This window comes from Mangifera indica, chromosome 5 (genome assembly GCF_011075055.1).
Source record: "Mangifera indica cultivar Alphonso chromosome 5, CATAS_Mindica_2.1, whole genome shotgun sequence".
Classification (NCBI taxonomy): domain Eukaryota; kingdom Viridiplantae; phylum Streptophyta; class Magnoliopsida; order Sapindales; family Anacardiaceae; genus Mangifera; species Mangifera indica.
This window is the reverse complement of record NC_058141.1, coordinates 13539095-13555662: the sequence shown is the minus strand read 5'-3', so window position 1 is coordinate 13555662 and position 16568 is coordinate 13539095. Positions and strand designations below refer to the sequence as shown.

The following is a 16568-nucleotide window of genomic DNA, read 5'->3' as shown; positions in this document are numbered from 1 at the left end:
AAATGGTTGAGATGGGAATTTTGAGACAATTTATCAAATCAGAGGGGGAGGTGGGGTATTATTTTAAACTTGTGGGTGTTAGATAGCAGACGTCAGTACGGGAGGTGACCGTGAGGGATAATAACCCTATATTTCCGCCCTTGCGTTTTTAAGTTTTATAGGTTAGCCGCTGATCGGTGCCCGCCCTTAACTTCTGAACGGCTACGAATGGTTAACGTGGTATTTATATTGTAAAAGGCGGGAAGGAGTAGCAGTTTGAGTTATTAAAAAAGCCGTATAGTTACCTCATATTCCTCAAAATCTCTGCGTGCAGCAATTGATTGGTGAAGAAGTACAGCTAGTTAATCTTAGAATCCCTGCGTTGATTTCATACGTGAGTGTGAAACGGTCTTCTTCTCATTTGATATGTTTGTATTTTCCTTATTTTGTTTTTTTTTTTTTTGGTTAATGCTTACCACCTGCCTGTGAAAATGCTTAAATGGACTGAACTTCTGCTAAAATATGTATAGAATGGTGGGTCTTTCTGAGGGAGAAAAGGAATTTATTAAAGGCGGAATTGCGCAAGACCTCCGCTCTGATGGTCGCAAGAGGCTTACTTTCAGACCCATTTATGTTGAAACCGGTGTCATTCCTCAGGTTCATGATTTCATCAATGTGTCATTTCTTGTTTCGATTTTTCTTTTATTTATTTATTATTTATTATTATTATTTTTTTTTTTTTTTGAGCTTGATAATTTACATTTTGTCATGACAGGCAAATGGCTCCGCAAGAGTAAGGTTAGGGGCGACGGATGTTATTGCTAGTGTCAAGGTACTTTTTTGGCCTAAAGTCAAAGTGAAAAGCGTTGAACATATCCATTATATATTTTTTTAATGTATCAGTGGTTTATTGTATCTGTGTTAAGCATTAGTAATTGTATCTTTTGAAATTTGCCATTTGTATTTAACTACAGGCTGAACTTGGAAAGCCAAGCTCGGTGCAACCTGACAAAGGCAAGGTTGCTATATTTGTTGATTGCAGCCCAACTGCTGCCCCAATGTTTGAGGTTGGATACTTTAATTGCACCTCCTTTCTTTTTACAAATTTTAAACATACCAAACACAAATACTAACTTTTTTAATTATATTATAGTTTCTCATCTTTCTCTTTTATAAAACAAGAAGAGTGATCTTGCATATCCTAACAGCATCCAATTTTTTTTTTGTCTATCTCAAATGATGTAGCTTCCTACATAGCTAATCCAATTCATTTTCCACATTAGCTCGTTGTTTATACATTAGTGTCATTCCGAAAGACATCACCCAAGATACAAAATCTGGAAAGTTACTTGGGTTTTGTAGGTTGAAACCAAAATTGAACATTATAGAGTTATCGATCAGGGCTGTTAAAAATATGAAAAACTATCACAGACAAATGTAAATGGAGTAAATGGAATACTACAGATAAAAGATTTTGATTTAAATGTATTTTTTGTGAAAATTTTTTAGGGTTATACTATGATTTAAATTTTTTATTCTGATTAAATTCTTGGTTTGTTCATGCTCTAGCACAATGGTGTCAGATGAATTTTGAACTTATGTTGTGTATTGTTGCCTTAATCATATTCATAATCTTAACCAGCTGTGCGTGGTTAACTATTCATTGTGATTCTTTGAACTGTTTTCATGTCCTCTCAATATTTATATCATTGTTTATAAGTTAACTGGCTTTACACAGGGCAGAGGGGGTGAAGATCTGTCAGTAGAACTCTCAGGCACTCTTCAGCGTTGTCTCTTGGGTGGTAAAAATGGAGCAGGTCTGTATGAATAGAACAAGAATGGCAATTATAGTTTCTCTCAGTACAAATCCTTCTGCTTTTTCTGAAATTCTCAACTACATTTGTTTCACTCTTTTGACATGTAACAATATACCATTGAATAATATATTCTTAAATCTATTGCTTGCTGTTTAATATATTTCAGGAGCTGGAATAGACCTCTCATCTCTAGTAATTGTGGAAGGAAAAGTTTGTTGGGATCTTTATATTGATGGTCTAGTTATTAGTGCAGATGGAAATATCCTAGATGCTCTTGGTGCTGCCATTAAGGTAGCCTTTTTACATATGTCTGCGCATATTCTTTTTTTACATTGGCAATGGAAATGTTCTATTCTTTAGTACTTGCGATTATTCTACTTATTACATAATACTAATTTATTATCTTACTATTCCAAAGGCTGCATTGAGCAATACAGCCATCCCAAGAGTCAATGTTGCAGCCGATGCATCAAATGATGATCAACCAGAGATTGACATAAGTGATGAGGAATTTCTGCAGTTTGACACATCTGGAGTTCCAGTCATAGTTACATTAACAAAGGTGCTGCTTCTTCAGTATTGCATCTTTTGCAAAATGGTAAATCATCACACTGTTTGGCCTTCTCTTTTGTAGGTGGGTAAACACTATATAGTAGACGCTACATCAGAAGAGGAATCACAAATGAGCTCGGCAGTTTCTATTTCTGTTGATAGGCAGGGGCACATTTGTGGGATGACCAAACGAGGAGGCGTGGGCTTAGATCCAAGTGTTATTCTTGACATGGTATCTGTTGCTAATTTTGCAAGCAGGCAGCTAATGGACAAACTGGACTCTGAGATATCTGCTGCTGAAGCTGATGAAGATGAATCATGATGCACTCCTATATGTTTCCCAGATGTTGAAATTAATTGACATAAACTTGACCGGTCTCGGTAAAATTTGATGATTAGAATGTGGATGGTAAAATATGGCCATTTTTAATCAATTACTAACGGGGAGACCATGTGAGATTTATTTCAGAAAGATTAACGTTATGATTTTCATAATAGATTACGGAAGTAATGGCTTATAATCGAAAAACAATTTCAAGTTTCCCCCTCCTCAATTGCTTTTCTACAGTTTTACAAATTATGTATTTAAGATGATTATTGTATTTATATTACTTTAACTAAACCGGTTCGACAAAGGAATTAAAGTAACTCGAGATGATGTTGTAGATGAGCATTAGACGAGCAAAAACCCCAGCATGGTTTTAATCTTTATGAAAATAACAAACTATGACAATTTGTAAATGGGTAACGTAAGGTTGTATGAGTAAGTTTGTAAACATAAACTTACATAAATTTATATTTATATGTATATGTACTATTACTTTAAAAATAAATGTAGGAAATCTCTCAATTTAGGAAAATCAATAGCCCAGCTAGGCAACAGGAGTATACAAGTAAACAGCAGCTAGACATATTTTGTATCTTCAAGAATGTGTGCAGAAATAAACATAGAATTATAAACTAAACAATCCACCTACAGAAATTACTTAAAGAGTTCCTCCAACAATATATTTATTGAACAACAAAATCTGGATAGTATCACAACGAAGACTCTATTCATACAACAAAATAAAAGAAAGATAAACCTTCTTAACAAAGGAAATACTGTCAACAGTCAAAAACAGACCTTCATAATGTATCAACAGATGCTATGCTAGATAAAATTTTTAATCAAGAAAAATCAACAGCAAGGAACGAGTTCGTTTAACTATGGACCATTGGGCATGAAGTACCTTTCTCACTTGTGTTACTGAAACTTGCTTTACAAGAACATCTTCAAATAATCCTACCCTATTCATACAACAAAATGAAAGAAAGATAAACCTTCTTAACAAAGGAAATACTGTCAACAGTCAAAAACAGACATTCATAATGTATTAACAGATGCTATGCTAGATAAAATTTTTAATCAAGAAAAATCAACAGCAAGGAACGAGTTCGTTTAACTATGGACCATTGGACATGAAGTACCCTTCTCACTTGTGTTACTGAAATTTGCTTTACAAGAACGTCTTCAAATAATCCTGTAAGTTTTAAAGGGGCCTGAGTATTTTACATTCTCTATGTCCATTGTCTGGTTTTATCAAAACCTTCTGGCAAAAGGCGTCTCATTTCCATGCTGTATAACAGCTTCAATGCCAATTCATCATTTCCACACAGGCAAAGTCCACTACAAAGCTCAGACAAAATAACTGAATCTGGAGTTATACGTCTTTCAAGCATATCCTGCAAGACTTCAACTGCTCCATCAAAATCATCATCCTTACAAAATGTGGATATCAACATCTCAAAAGTATGTTTGCTTGGATGAAAACTACTCCTGATCATGCTTTTATACAGCTGAAAGGCACGCCCAGAGTTCTTCTTCACAGACTGTCCTGTGATAAGAGCTGAAAAGGTTGAAGCATTTGGGACTATGTTTTCTTTATCAAGAACTTTAACCAAATTCACTGCTTTCTTTGTCTTGCCCTCTTTGCATAGACCTAATAGCAAGGCATTATAAGTCAGTATATCAACCTTGATTTCATTCTTCAACATCTCTTCATAAAGCCTGCCACCCATATCGCTATTTCCCACTTGACTATAACCATTTATCAAAGTGTTATAAGTCACAGTATTGGGCGAGACATTTATAGCTTTCATCTCACTAAAGATCTTACTAGCTTCATGTAATTTCCCTTCCTTGCAAAAACCATGGATAAGTGTATTAAAAGTAATCACATTCGGTTGCACACCATTCCACTCCATTGATTTTTTCTGCTTCAAAGCCAAGCTCAAAAAACCCTTATTACAATATCCTTTGATCAAGGTATTATAAGATGAAACTGTGGGACTAAAACCCATCTTCTGCATTTTCTTGAACACTTCAGCTGCCTTTTCAAGCTTCCCCAGCTTACAAAAAACACACATTAAGATATTTAGAGTATAAACATTCGGTGAAATCTTATGCCCCTGCATTTCTCTGAAGAATCCTAAAGCAATATCAACCCTATCAAGATCAAGCAATGAACCCAGATACTTGTTGCAAGATTCAATGGTAGGGTAAAAACCATAATCCTTCATTTGACAAAAAGTGTCAGTTGCGTCTCTAAACTTCTTCATATGAGCATAAGTCTTAAACAATAAATCAAAAACTCGTGGAGAAGAATCACACATCCGATATGAATATAGCATAGCTTCAAACAACTTACATTGTAAATCAATTGAACCCGAACCAAGAATACCTCTCAAAATTGATTCTGCTGACTTAAACTTCCTGTTTTTGGTTAAGATATGGAGAATTATTGAATGAGTTTCAAGGGTATGTGAAGTGGGTTTAAGGTTTTGGACCCAAGAGAAAAACTCTAGTGAAAGAACATAATCTTTTTGAATCTTCAATAAAATATGCTTGACTCTAAAAGGTGTCAAATGGGTTGACAAAGGTTTCAGACTTTCCCATTCAGAGTGAATTAAATGACTATATACAATGTTAACAAAATCAAAGTCTTGACCTTTAGGTTCAGGAAGAGTTCTGTGAGGAACTGGAATTGGGTTCCAGCTCTTTTTCACTAAATTCCCAGAAATTGAAGGGTTTCGAGAAGTGCAATTTTTGTCTAGGGTATTGAACAGACTTGAAAATCGACGAACTGTCAAAAGATGGGCCATCGAATTTAACATGTAAATGTGAAAAAAAAAAAATTCTTCCTTTGAACAAACCAGCAAGTGAAAACGTAGTATAATGAAGGTAATTTGTTAGCAAGGAAGCTGAAAGCACCAAACTTTGTTATAGAGATTGTCGAGCCATGGGCGTAGCAATTTTAAGGGCAGTTCTGTTCTGTCCACCGTCGAGTGCCGGCTTAGCTTTTGCTTGGCGGCCTTCAGAAGTCGGGTTCAAGAAGTTTGGATGAAAAATACATGTAATAAAAAGTAATGCGTTAATTTTGAAGACCCCTGATGTTTTAGTGAAAAACCTGTAGATCCTAATAGTTTAAATGATAGTCACTTTCAAACCATTAAAGTTACTAATAACGTTATACATATAGGGAGTAAATTTTTGTGATTTTATTTTTTCACCATTTTAATACAATTTTTTTTATTTTAAACTTGCAAGAAAATGAATTGAATGACACAATTAACTTAGAGAAAATCAAAGGCAATGACACACAAATTTTATATGGTTTCAAATGTATCTACGTCTACAGACTTATTATTCTTTTATTAATTTTGAACATAAATCATTATTTAAAATATGCATAATGTAAACTAGGGTTTTTCTTGTATAGTCAAATCCAAAATACAATTATATTAAACTTTTCATTTTTGCTTAACGAAATGAGTGTTCCAATCCCACATATTTACCTCACTTTTTTTTGTATAAAACCACCATGTTTCTTTTCTTGTTCTACTTTCTACCGATGATAATGTTTGGAATGACTATTAAAACAAGTATTGGAACTGTTCATTTCTCTTTAGAATTATTAATACATTTTAAAAATGAACAACAATCAATCGTTTTTTTCTTTATGAAACAATTTCATTTTGTCATTTTGTTAACTAGAATGCTCGTTTTATGATAGAATATCAATTCTATCAATCATATGATTTTAAGTGAATAATTTTTCGAATATGAATCACATTTTCTAAACCAAAAAAAAAAAAAAAAAATTATCATATCATCTACAAATAATCGAATGGTGTTACATCAGCAACCACATCATATTATATTCTGTTCTCCATAAATCATTAATTTATAATTTTCAATTGTTCACACTTGTGATTGCACAAGGGAATTTTCACTATGAACCATCATTTGCCCCACAATATTTTGAGGCTCATCTCCTCTTTTTAGTACCAGCATATGGATATTGAATATTGAATGTGAATAATTGCGTACCTAACTCACTGATTCTAATCCAAAGCTCATCAGTTACCAGATTAGGCAGCAAACTAAGCAATTGATCTAAATGGAAGTGTTAATGATTCCATCTGAGTTCAAGGTTTCAAATTTTGTGTTTTACTTTAGCAGTTCTATTGAGCAGAATCAGTGCACAAAAATCCCCACAGAACAATGAATTTCCGACAAAACTTCAATTCCTCGAAGGAACAAGGCCACAGAGAAAGCATACAACTATTTCGACAGAAACTTTATAACAATGAGAAAACCCCAGATTCCAAGATCATTCACCTCAAGCTAAGAGAGCAGTTATAGATATACAGCACTAATTTAGAACCCTGCCAGTAATTTCCTTGTTTGCCTCTTTCTGGGCCCTTTCTGTTTACCTTTTATCTCCTTGTTTGTTTGTCAGATTCAGTTTAGATAAAGAGATCTTCACATTAAGCAAAAAGTTGAAACGGTAAAAGCTAGCTCTTCTGTGTATGTTGACTTGTTCGCAAATGGCAGCCACAAAACATACAAGAACAATGTACAAGTGATGGTCGTTGAGGGAGTGAGTGAAAATGTAAAATTTTTGGCAACTTTTTAACGTGTTTCTTCTTGTCATTTTGCGATTATCAAATTCCTCTAAGCAAGTATAGGGAAGAGTGCTTGGTTGCTTGACGGATGCATGTGTCCAAGAAACTAAGTCCAACAAAATACCAAACGACAACCCAGGAAACTCTCTAAAGATATTGGTCGATTAGTCCCCTCAAAGAGAGCTTTATGAATCTACTGTCAATTTCAATTTTCAAACCTTTATGTTAATGATATTTTATTATTATATATATGCTTTCTGTCTACAAGGTCTTGGGTGTTTCCTTTCTGAGCCAAAATCCAACACCCAAGAGACAACCAAATAAGTATTTCCTCCTCTCGCTCTCCCTCACCCTCATCTTAATTAAACCTTTCTTCCTTCTGTTACTGGTTGAATCAGCGAAAGTATTAGATTCTTCAGTATGACTTTACGATGTATTATTGCCCGTGTGAAAAATCTAGCTTATAAATTTTAAACTCTGTTTCTGGGTACCCATATCAAAATCCTAATCTCTAATAAAAAAACCTCGACAATGACAGACAAACGCCAGATCAAAAGTCTACATAGAGCTACAGTATGTCTATGCAAGCTAAACTAAACTGCTTAACCCAAAAAAATATATTTCAAAAGCAATAGAAGAAAAGCCATATCTAGCGTTGGTTCCAGTTCTTTTCGTTGGAATTTTGCGAACTTGGCCCCTTCTCCTCTCCTGTCGATACCCACACACTCCCCAACATCTCTCTCTCTCGTTTACAACAACCTTTGACTCTTTCCCTGACTTGCACACCCTCTTAAACTACTAAAATAATAAGCTCTCCTTCATATAATCGCAAACCGATCACTCTATCTCCCCCTCTCATCAACGTGAAATACATGGCTCCGTAGAAGATTTCTCGAATGAACTTTTTATTAATCAACCACACATCCATGCAAACAAATTTCCTTGAGCCCTTATATCACAAGTCAAATCTCTTAGACTACACGTTAACCCTAGAAATTAAAACCCTCTAAAGCCATTCTTGACTCTTGTGAGTTGTGTGTGTGTGTGTGTGTGTCCACATTTAGCTTCAGTTTATATATATCTAATATCTCTGAGTGTAAGCATAAACCCTGTCTCTTTAAAATCCTGACCTTTCATCTCCAGCACCAGACTCACAACCAAACCATGCTCCAAAAGAGGCCAGAGTTCTTCATCAACGACCATACCGACATTCTCATTGAGATCCTCAAAAGACTTGACGGTCGCTCCCTTTGCGTCGCTGCATGTGTTTGTCAACTCTGGTGCAACATAGCTCGAAATGACTCACTTTGGGAGGAAATCTGCTTCCGCAACGTGTCCTCTCCTCCTCCTTCGAGAATGCGCCCCGTTGTTGTGGCTCTTGGTGGTTATAAAAGGCTGTACATGGTTTGTCTAAGGTCCGTGCTCAGTCGGCTGGCGGAGCAGAGGCGTCAGCGGCGAGCAAAGAGAGTCGTGTGGAGTGGTGACGAGGTGCAACTCTCGCTTTCTTTGTTTTGTGTTGATTATTACGAGAGACTGGGTGTTGATGACAGACTCCGCGACTGTAATGTCTCCACGTCCTCACTGATGTTCTTGTGCAACTCCGCAAACTTCTGATTTTTCTTTTTTTTTTTCAGTTTGTGTTGTTGAAATACAAGCCATTACCAAACCAATAAGAAGTGGAACACATTAAATTCCCTTTTAAAATTTATATAAATATAAAGTCTTTCTGTTGTTATTTTCATGTTTAATGGGGAATGACCATTTCTCACCTATTTTTTTACTCATTGGTATTTTCCTTTTTTTTTTAACTTTAACAACTATAATTTTTCACTTTGTTCAAAGTAAAAAGTCCATAATTATATAGATTATGTTGGACTCCAATTGAATTGCATCATCTCATGCGATTCAACTAGAATTTTACTGAAATGTGTGATTCAAATCATAAGCACATAATCTTAACGTAATTTAGTTAGAATTATATTTGAATCGAGTGATTACAATTAGAATTATACTATCTCGATATAATTCAATTGAAATTTTATTGAAATGGTACGATCCTAATTATAATCGTACTATTTTGATCTTATTTGATGAGAATTATAGAAGAATAATATGATTTCAATGATAATTATACGAAGATAGTATAATTCAATGCGATTATAGTCTAATCACATAAATTTCAAGTGTGATTTGACCAGAGTCAAATCCATCCAATTGTTTGGATGGTTACAATAAATTTATATTTTTATAATTACTAATTATATGATAAAAATATATTACTTTATGTGTTATTTAATTTTCGTCAACAATTAAAAAATAAAAATATTTACATCATTTTATTGTTTTTATCTTAAAATTTAATAAAGTGAATAATAGAACAAAATGTAATTTAAAAATTTGAGGATGAAAAGTGCGATAAAAAGTAAAAAAACAGACAAGAAATATTTGTTTTACCTCATCTATTTTTATTATTATTTTTAGAGCAATACTATGTGTATCCACTTTGAGTACATAAATGTATACACACTCATATGTGTCATCATATGATTGGTTATTGTTTTATTCTTAATTCAAAATCATCTAATCACATGATGACACATATAAATGTGTACACATTTGTGTACCCAAAGTGGGTACACATAGTTTTATTGTTATTTTTATATGATGACACATATAAATATATATATTTATGTATTCAAAATAAATACGTATAATATTGTATATGTCGAAATAATTTTGTAATTTATAATGGGGACCTCAAAAGGGAAATTTTGTATTGAAGTAAATGAGATATAGAAAAATTGGCTGGCTATAATATGGCTTTGAAAGTGAAGGTTCAAAAGTTGTTACAATATTCAATAAATTCTGAAAATTTCCCATTTTTCTTTTTGGGTAAATTAATTATAGCCATTGGATTCTTATTTCTTTATTCCTCCCATTTAATTGTATCGTTGATCTTCATGTGTTCAACATAAATGTGAGCCAACAACCCACGTGGTAAATTATTCTTTATTAAAAAATATTTTTTCATTTTAAAAATAATTTTAGAATTATAATTATATCAATAGCTCTATTATGAATAAAAGCCATAAAGGTTTATTTGAAATTCTTCTTACTAACAAAAATATTTTAGAGCACATCATAACATAATCACATACTTGATGTATCAAATAAAAAAATTAAAAAATATTTCCCCATTTATGAAGATGACGTGGAACTAAAATCTGATTTTGTTATGCTGATTGATTGCAGGAAAAAGTAAATGGGCCTCAGGATTGGACAAGCCCTCAACTTTGGAGGTCCAACTCTTGTTGTCTCATTTGGCCACCTAATCAGATAAGGTTGTCTATTTTTATTGTATTTAGATGTAATTAAAAATAAGTAATATTGTATTAACAAATAAATTGTATAAATATATTTGTAAAGATCAAGATGATAATATTTGATTGAATGATTTTAAAATATGTAAAACGAATAAATAATTATATCACTCTATCATAAACTAAAAGCTTAGTTTATATAGATAAGTTTGTAAAATATAACGTTACACTGAGTTAGATGTTGTCTAACCAAGTTGAGTATCGCCAATGCACAGATCTATGTGATTTTGTTGCACAAATTCGTATAATAAAATTGACAATTTCATCAATTTTTTGTGGTTTTCATATTGAGAAACCTTTGAAGAGGGAGAGAGTTTACTAATGGTGGGGTTGACGAGGCATTGGAGAAAATTAGTGAAAAAACGATCACTGAAAAAAGGGAATAAATTTTTGGGAGTGTAAAGTAATATTTTAAACTTTGAAGGGGATGTCTATTAACCCTAAAAGCTCTAAATGGTGGGGGTGATAAAATAATTTTTTAAAATTAAGTTAGAGAGAAATTATTAATTTTTAAAATAAAAATTAATTATTCTTTTTTCAAATAAAAATTTAAAATAACGATTTTACCTCTGACAATAATAACTAAAATTAATTAATAGGTAGGTGTTAATTTTTTTAAAATTAATAAGTAAAAATTTGAAAAAAAATAAACTTTAAATGAAAATAAATTCTTTGATCAATTTATTTATAGGTAGGGCTTTAGGTGATTAATGGATATAAGATTGGTCAATGTTTGATTCTGAAATTCACAAACATGAACATCCCCAACTAATTCATACAAATCTCTGTTTTAGCTAAATGAAATTCAACCATCACATTTAAATGGTTTCCTAATATTAATATAAATTATACTTTTATACCCAATTTAAAAATAAATAAATAAATAAATATTGCTCATATTGAAGAATCTTGCTTTGCTTTCCTTCTACGTAGAAAAAAATTAATAAGAAAATTTGGAGAAAAGAAGGGTGAACTTTCGTCTTTTTCAAGAGAGGGAAGTATTTCATACCTAAAATTAACAAATAATAAATAAGTAATTTAATAAAAATTATTATTCCTTGCCCGTCTTTATTACCCACTACCAAACACAGCCCTAACAAACAGCTTCTTGTAATAATTTTTATTTTTCGTAAATAAGAAAAAAAGAAAGTAAAAATGATTATGGTAGTACGCATCATGGCGCACATTAGCTACCCCCACCTTAAATACTATTAACTCCGTTTACTTCCCCCCTGAAAATTATCTTTTTTATTATTAATTTTTGCTCTCATTTCTAATCGGCGATCGACGGAATCTCCCATTCCTCGCCGCCGATTCCCCGTCTTCTTAAAATCCTATGAAATTCTACTAAAAGCCAATAAATTCTTTATAAATTTACCGTTTTGCACACTCCACTTTGCTGTAAATTTACATTAAAATAAGCCCATAGTGTTTATGGGTGGGGTTTTTGGTACTGCACTGAGTTTTACAATTAGCTCGACATAGTCTTGATTTGCTCGAGCTCACTGGGACACGTGGCGATCTGGGATTTTTCTTCACTTCTGTTTCTGCGCAAATCTCAGTGAGTGTGTATTTTTATGTGGTACTTGTTAGTGCAAGCTTTGATTTTGTTTATAATATTTAGGTTATAGTGGGATACTTCAGATTTGATTATTGATTTTTTTATTTTTTTAAATTATTATTTGGAATATTTGTATCTTGGATCCAGGTGCATTTGTTTTTGTGTTAAATTTAGTGAGATTTGTCGTTTGATTTGGGTATTTTAGCTTAAGTATGTGACCTTCAGTAGTAATTATGAAATGGAATGTTTGATTTTGGCACCAGTGAGTGTCTGGTAGCTGAGAAAATGAAGGAAAATGAAGTTAGAAGCTCGACATTTATGTTGCGTACTTGTGTTTGTGAAAAGTGTGGTTATGAAAAGTAATAAATCAACTGTATTAAGTAATATATTTGTTTTTTATGTTTCAGATAGCGCAATGATTGAGATGTTAAAACTTTCAATTTGAGTCTTCTTTTTTATCGGTTTCTTGGCAATGAAACAGATCTCAAGTTAAGATCCTAAGACTAAATGCTCAAATTAATACCATGTAGTACTTGCTGAAAATAGTGTGACGTGGTCAATTAAAGTTATTTCTCTGAAAACCTTGAAGCTTGCTGACTTGAAGATTAGAACTAAATATTGCCTCATTACATGTTTGCAGATGAGAGAATGCGGTTATACTCAAGAATTAGATTTATATCATGATTAGGCATGCTGGCTTGATCATAGCATTTGTTTAAGAAATTTGGTTTTGAAGTGGTTTGAATTTCTAAATGGAAGCTAACATTGAAGAGGCCCTTAGAGCAAAAGAAATTGCAGAGAAGCGATTTGCAGAGAAAGATTTTGCGGGGGCAAAGAATTATGCATTAAAGGCTAAGACACTCTATCCAGGTCTAGAGGGCATAGCTCAAATGGTGGCCACATTTGAAGTTTATTTTGCGTCTGAGATTAAGTGTAATGGGGAAATCGATTATTATTCAGTGCTTGGATTGAAGCCTTCTGCTAATAACGATGCGGTGAAGAAACAGTACAAGAAGATGGCAGTATTGCTCCACCCTGATAAAAACAAATGTGTGGGAGCGGATGGAGCTTTCAAGCTTGTTTCTGAAGCATGGACTCTCTTATCTGACCATGGTAAGAGAAGCTGTTATGATCTCAAGAGAAGAAAACAGGTGGCACCTGGAGTTGTTCAAACAAATTTATCATCAGCATATACTACTAGAGTTACAGGACATAGCAATTGCTCCAATTCACCGAGTTCTCACACTAGGCTTGATACTTTCTGGACTGTTTGCACATCTTGTAAAGTTCAGTATGAGTATCTCCGAAAGTATGTGAATAAGAGACTTTCCTGCAAGAACTGCCGTGGTACTTTCGTTGCTGTGGAAACTGGGACAGCACCACTGAATGGTTCTTTTCCTTATTGCCCTTGGTCATATGTGTCTTCTAATGGGTATGGAAGTCATGGATACGATGGGGTTACATATGTCCCTACCAATGCTACAATTATTACTGGAAATGGAATATCTGGATTTCATCCTGGACATGGCTATGAGTATGTTTCAAATGTTTCATTTCAGTGGAGCTCACTTTCTGGGACTTCTACTGGCATTGTCACTTCCAATGGATCTTCTGCTATATCCAGTGATTCTGGTTATCAGATGAATGGAAATGTTAATGGGGCAGGATCTAAGGTTAGATCTAGCTCAAATGGAAAATATTCTATCTCCAGTTCTGTTGAACCTTCAGGGCCAAAGGCTGCTCGACCTGATAAGAGAAGGAAAGTGGTTGTGGCATCCAGTTTTAAAAATGGGTCTGAACCTGCTTCTGAAGCCAACTTAGCAAATGGTAATGCAAATACCGAGCAGGATCCCAAGCTTGTCCGCCCTACTGAACCGCCAAATAAACGCTGCTCAATGGCACCTGCATTTGATGCTAGAAAGTTGTTGATTGACAAAGCTAGGACAGAAATTCGGAAGCAATTGGAGCTGATGAGATTGGCTACAAAAGTTGCAGCTGCAGTAAAAGAAAACTCAAAACCACTGGCTGATGCTGGGCAATCTAGGGAGGCATCTAAAAGTGCAGATTTGTTTGTTTCTGGTAATAAGCCTGAGTCAGATAGAAGTAGATCAGTTGCAATAACAGTCCCTGACCCCGATTTCCATGATTTTGACAAGGATAGATCAGAAGAATGCTTCAAGCCAAAACAGATCTGGGCCATATATGATGAAGACGATGGCATGCCACGCTTGTATTGTCTGATTCGACAGGTTATCTCAACTAAGCCTTTTAAGATTCTTATCACCTACTTAAACTCCAAAACCGATAGTGAATTTGGTTCTGTGAATTGGGTGGAATTTGGGTTTACCAAATCTTGTGGACACTTCAGGGCTTGGAATTCTGATATCGCTGATCAAGTCAATATTTTCTCTCATCTTCTGAGAGGAGAAAAGACTGGCAGGGGAGGTTGTGTTCGGATATTCCCTAAAAGTGGGGAGATATGGGCTGTTTATCGGAACTGGTCACGAGATTGGGATAGATCAACACCGGATTATGTGAGGCACCAGTATGAGATGGTAGAGGTTCTTGATGATTACTCTGAGCTTGGAGTTTGTATTGCTCCGCTCATCAAGCTGACAGGGTTTAAGACAGTTTATCAAAGGAATCCTGATAAGAATGCTATAAAATGGATTCCCAAGAGAGAAATGTTACGGTTTTCACACCAGGTGCCATCTTGGCCACTTCAGGGAGAAACAAGTAATTTGTCAGGTAAATGTTGGGATTTGGATCCAGCTGCAACTCCAGACGAGCTGCTTCATGCTGCAACAGAGTCGAAGGCTTGACATAAACCTAGTCTGGCAGAAAAGCTAGATTAGTTTGAAGTTCATTTTATGATTATTATCATTAAATAGAAATATATAGGTAGACTGTGCAAATATTTCACACTTGGTTATAGGCCAATGCAACATTAACTCTAGATGATTTCAGAGGTGCAATGTACACCTGAGAAACTTTGTTTCTAGCTTTCTGAATTATTGACCGCTTGTTTACAGAAATGCTCTTTGGTCCGCTGGGAACTGTAACATCTCCCTAGTGGTCCGCACAAACTGTAAACCTCTTCATGTAATTTGTGTTTTCTGGGCAGGATTCTATGTTAGGAAATTCTGACACACCTTGCACTAATACCATGAGATGTTAAGTTGATTGATATGATATTTAAGATACAATCAAGAACTGATAGTTGAGTGAAACTATAATGAATGCTTTCAAGTTTTGATTAGTCCAGGAAGCTTCACCATGAGGCTGCCATCAGCGTTTCGGTTGCTTGAGATTCATCAGGCTAAAACGCTTCTGTTTATTGTCATTTCCATTTCCTGCTAATGTCTGGAGTCTGAACTGTATAATTGATGTAGGAATATACTCAGTGGTCTTGGTGGAGAAGAAAGTATGTGGGTGTTGGCTATTAAATTTTTGCTCCCTTGTAGGGGAACGGGTATCAGACAATCCCAAAGTAAAACTATTGAAACAAGAATGCTACAAGTTGATTGAAATCATTCCTTTCCTTTAACATCAGAACTGGACCTGGCAACTCGTTCAGATGGGCCATGTCACATGGATAGGATAGGAGAGGAGCCATAATTAAGTCCAGCTTTTCCATTGTTTTGTCTTGTTGGGTTCTCAAATTTGAGGTTGACTTGAGGCAGTGTTGATGTTGGGTTCTCAAATTTGAGATTAGCAATATGGAATTCAGAAGTGGATAGAGAGTGTCTCTCATTATTGCCAAGAGCTACTTTAAAGACCCATACATTACATTGAGCAACATTATTAAATGATACAGAACATGATAACTTCAACATTACTGTTCCCTCATTTTGGCAACTAACCATGTGCAATAAACTTAACAACAAAACACTCTTCATTTTTCCCATGAAATCATTTGGAAACTACAACTACGATTTAGATAACAATTAAATACAAATAATTATAATAATCATCAGCTGTTAATGCCCGGCATTGACCTCACCATATTTGGGTTCCATCATTTAGCCCACCAAATTAGGAACCAAAGAAGAATTTCACTTCATTAACCTTACTTGCAAGCAAAGTGTACTAAATGATCAACAAAAGTCATTCACCATTGCAGCAGGCCATTCTTTCTAAAAGATGCTTCTGGGATTATCATTCTTGGCTTAGCTGTACCTAAGCTAACTCCAAAACAAATAAATCAAGTCATTGTTTATATATAACTGGAATAGTATGGACACATGGGCTCCACAAATCTTGTACAAAATCACAATCAGGTCCACCCCTCTCAGCTCATAAATAAATCGCTCCACATCAAATCCAATA

At 34.3% G+C, this 16568-nt stretch overlaps 4 protein-coding genes across 8 annotated transcripts; 3 read left to right on the top strand and 1 right to left on the bottom strand.

Moving 5' to 3' along the window:
* Positions 1-38: 38 nt before the first annotated feature.
* On the top strand, positions 39-2902 carry LOC123217425 (exosome complex component RRP42). 4 transcript variants are annotated; one of them, XM_044638458.1, is made up of 8 exons: positions 39-387; positions 510-636; positions 755-811; positions 954-1046; positions 1718-1796; positions 1963-2087; positions 2215-2358; positions 2431-2902. In XM_044638458.1, the coding sequence occupies exons 2-8, from the start codon at positions 511-513 to the stop codon at positions 2668-2670; spliced, it is 864 nt and encodes a 287-aa protein (XP_044494393.1). In that variant the 5' UTR covers positions 39-387; position 510; the 3' UTR covers positions 2671-2902. The 4 variants fall into 4 exon arrangements, with proteins under 4 accessions (XP_044494393.1, XP_044494392.1, XP_044494391.1 ...); XM_044638457.1 differs by having other exon boundaries at positions 39-407; XM_044638456.1 differs by having other exon boundaries at positions 41-373.
* A 663-nt stretch (positions 2903-3565) lies between these two features.
* Positions 3566-5737, bottom strand: LOC123215665 (pentatricopeptide repeat-containing protein At4g26680, mitochondrial). The gene has a single exon (XM_044635861.1). It carries the CDS (start codon positions 5502-5504, stop codon positions 3909-3911), a length of 1596 nt encoding a protein of 531 aa, XP_044491796.1. The 5' UTR covers positions 5505-5737; the 3' UTR covers positions 3566-3908.
* A 2674-nt stretch (positions 5738-8411) lies between these two features.
* On the top strand, positions 8412-9095 carry LOC123215361 (F-box protein SNE-like). Its single transcript, XM_044635418.1, has one exon. The coding sequence runs from the start codon at positions 8463-8465 to the stop codon at positions 8910-8912; it is 450 nt and encodes a 149-aa protein (XP_044491353.1). The 5' UTR covers positions 8412-8462; the 3' UTR covers positions 8913-9095.
* A 2768-nt stretch (positions 9096-11863) lies between these two features.
* On the top strand, positions 11864-15431 carry LOC123217692. Of its 2 annotated transcripts, XM_044638795.1 has the most exons (3): positions 11864-12239; positions 12647-12727; positions 12880-15431. In XM_044638795.1, exon 3 carries the CDS (start codon positions 12992-12994, stop codon positions 15059-15061), a length of 2070 nt encoding a protein of 689 aa, XP_044494730.1. In that variant the 5' UTR covers positions 11864-12239; positions 12647-12727; positions 12880-12991; the 3' UTR covers positions 15062-15431. The 2 variants fall into 2 exon arrangements, with proteins under 2 accessions (XP_044494730.1, XP_044494729.1); XM_044638794.1 differs by lacking the exon at positions 12647-12727 and having other exon boundaries at positions 11865-12239.
* The last annotated feature ends 1137 nt before the right edge of the window (positions 15432-16568 follow it).

Coding starts and splice junctions, on each gene's coding strand:
- LOC123217692 (XM_044638795.1), top strand. CDS start 12,992: ATGGAAGCTAACATTGAAGAGGCCCTTAGAGCAAAAGAAATTGCAGAG.
- LOC123215361 (XM_044635418.1), top strand. CDS start 8,463: ATGCTCCAAAAGAGGCCAGAGTTCTTCATCAACGACCATACCGACATT.
- LOC123215665 (XM_044635861.1), bottom strand. CDS start 5,504: ATGTTAAATTCGATGGCCCATCTTTTGACAGTTCGTCGATTTTCAAGT.
- LOC123217425 (XM_044638458.1), top strand. CDS start 511: ATGGTGGGTCTTTCTGAGGGAGAAAAGGAATTTATTAAAGGCGGAATT. Junction 1,047..1,717: donor CTGCTGCCCCAATGTTTGAG/GTTGGATACTTT, acceptor GGCTTTACACAG/GGCAGAGGGGGTGAAGATCT. Junction 2,088..2,214: donor CTCTTGGTGCTGCCATTAAG/GTAGCCTTTTTA, acceptor ACTATTCCAAAG/GCTGCATTGAGCAATACAGC.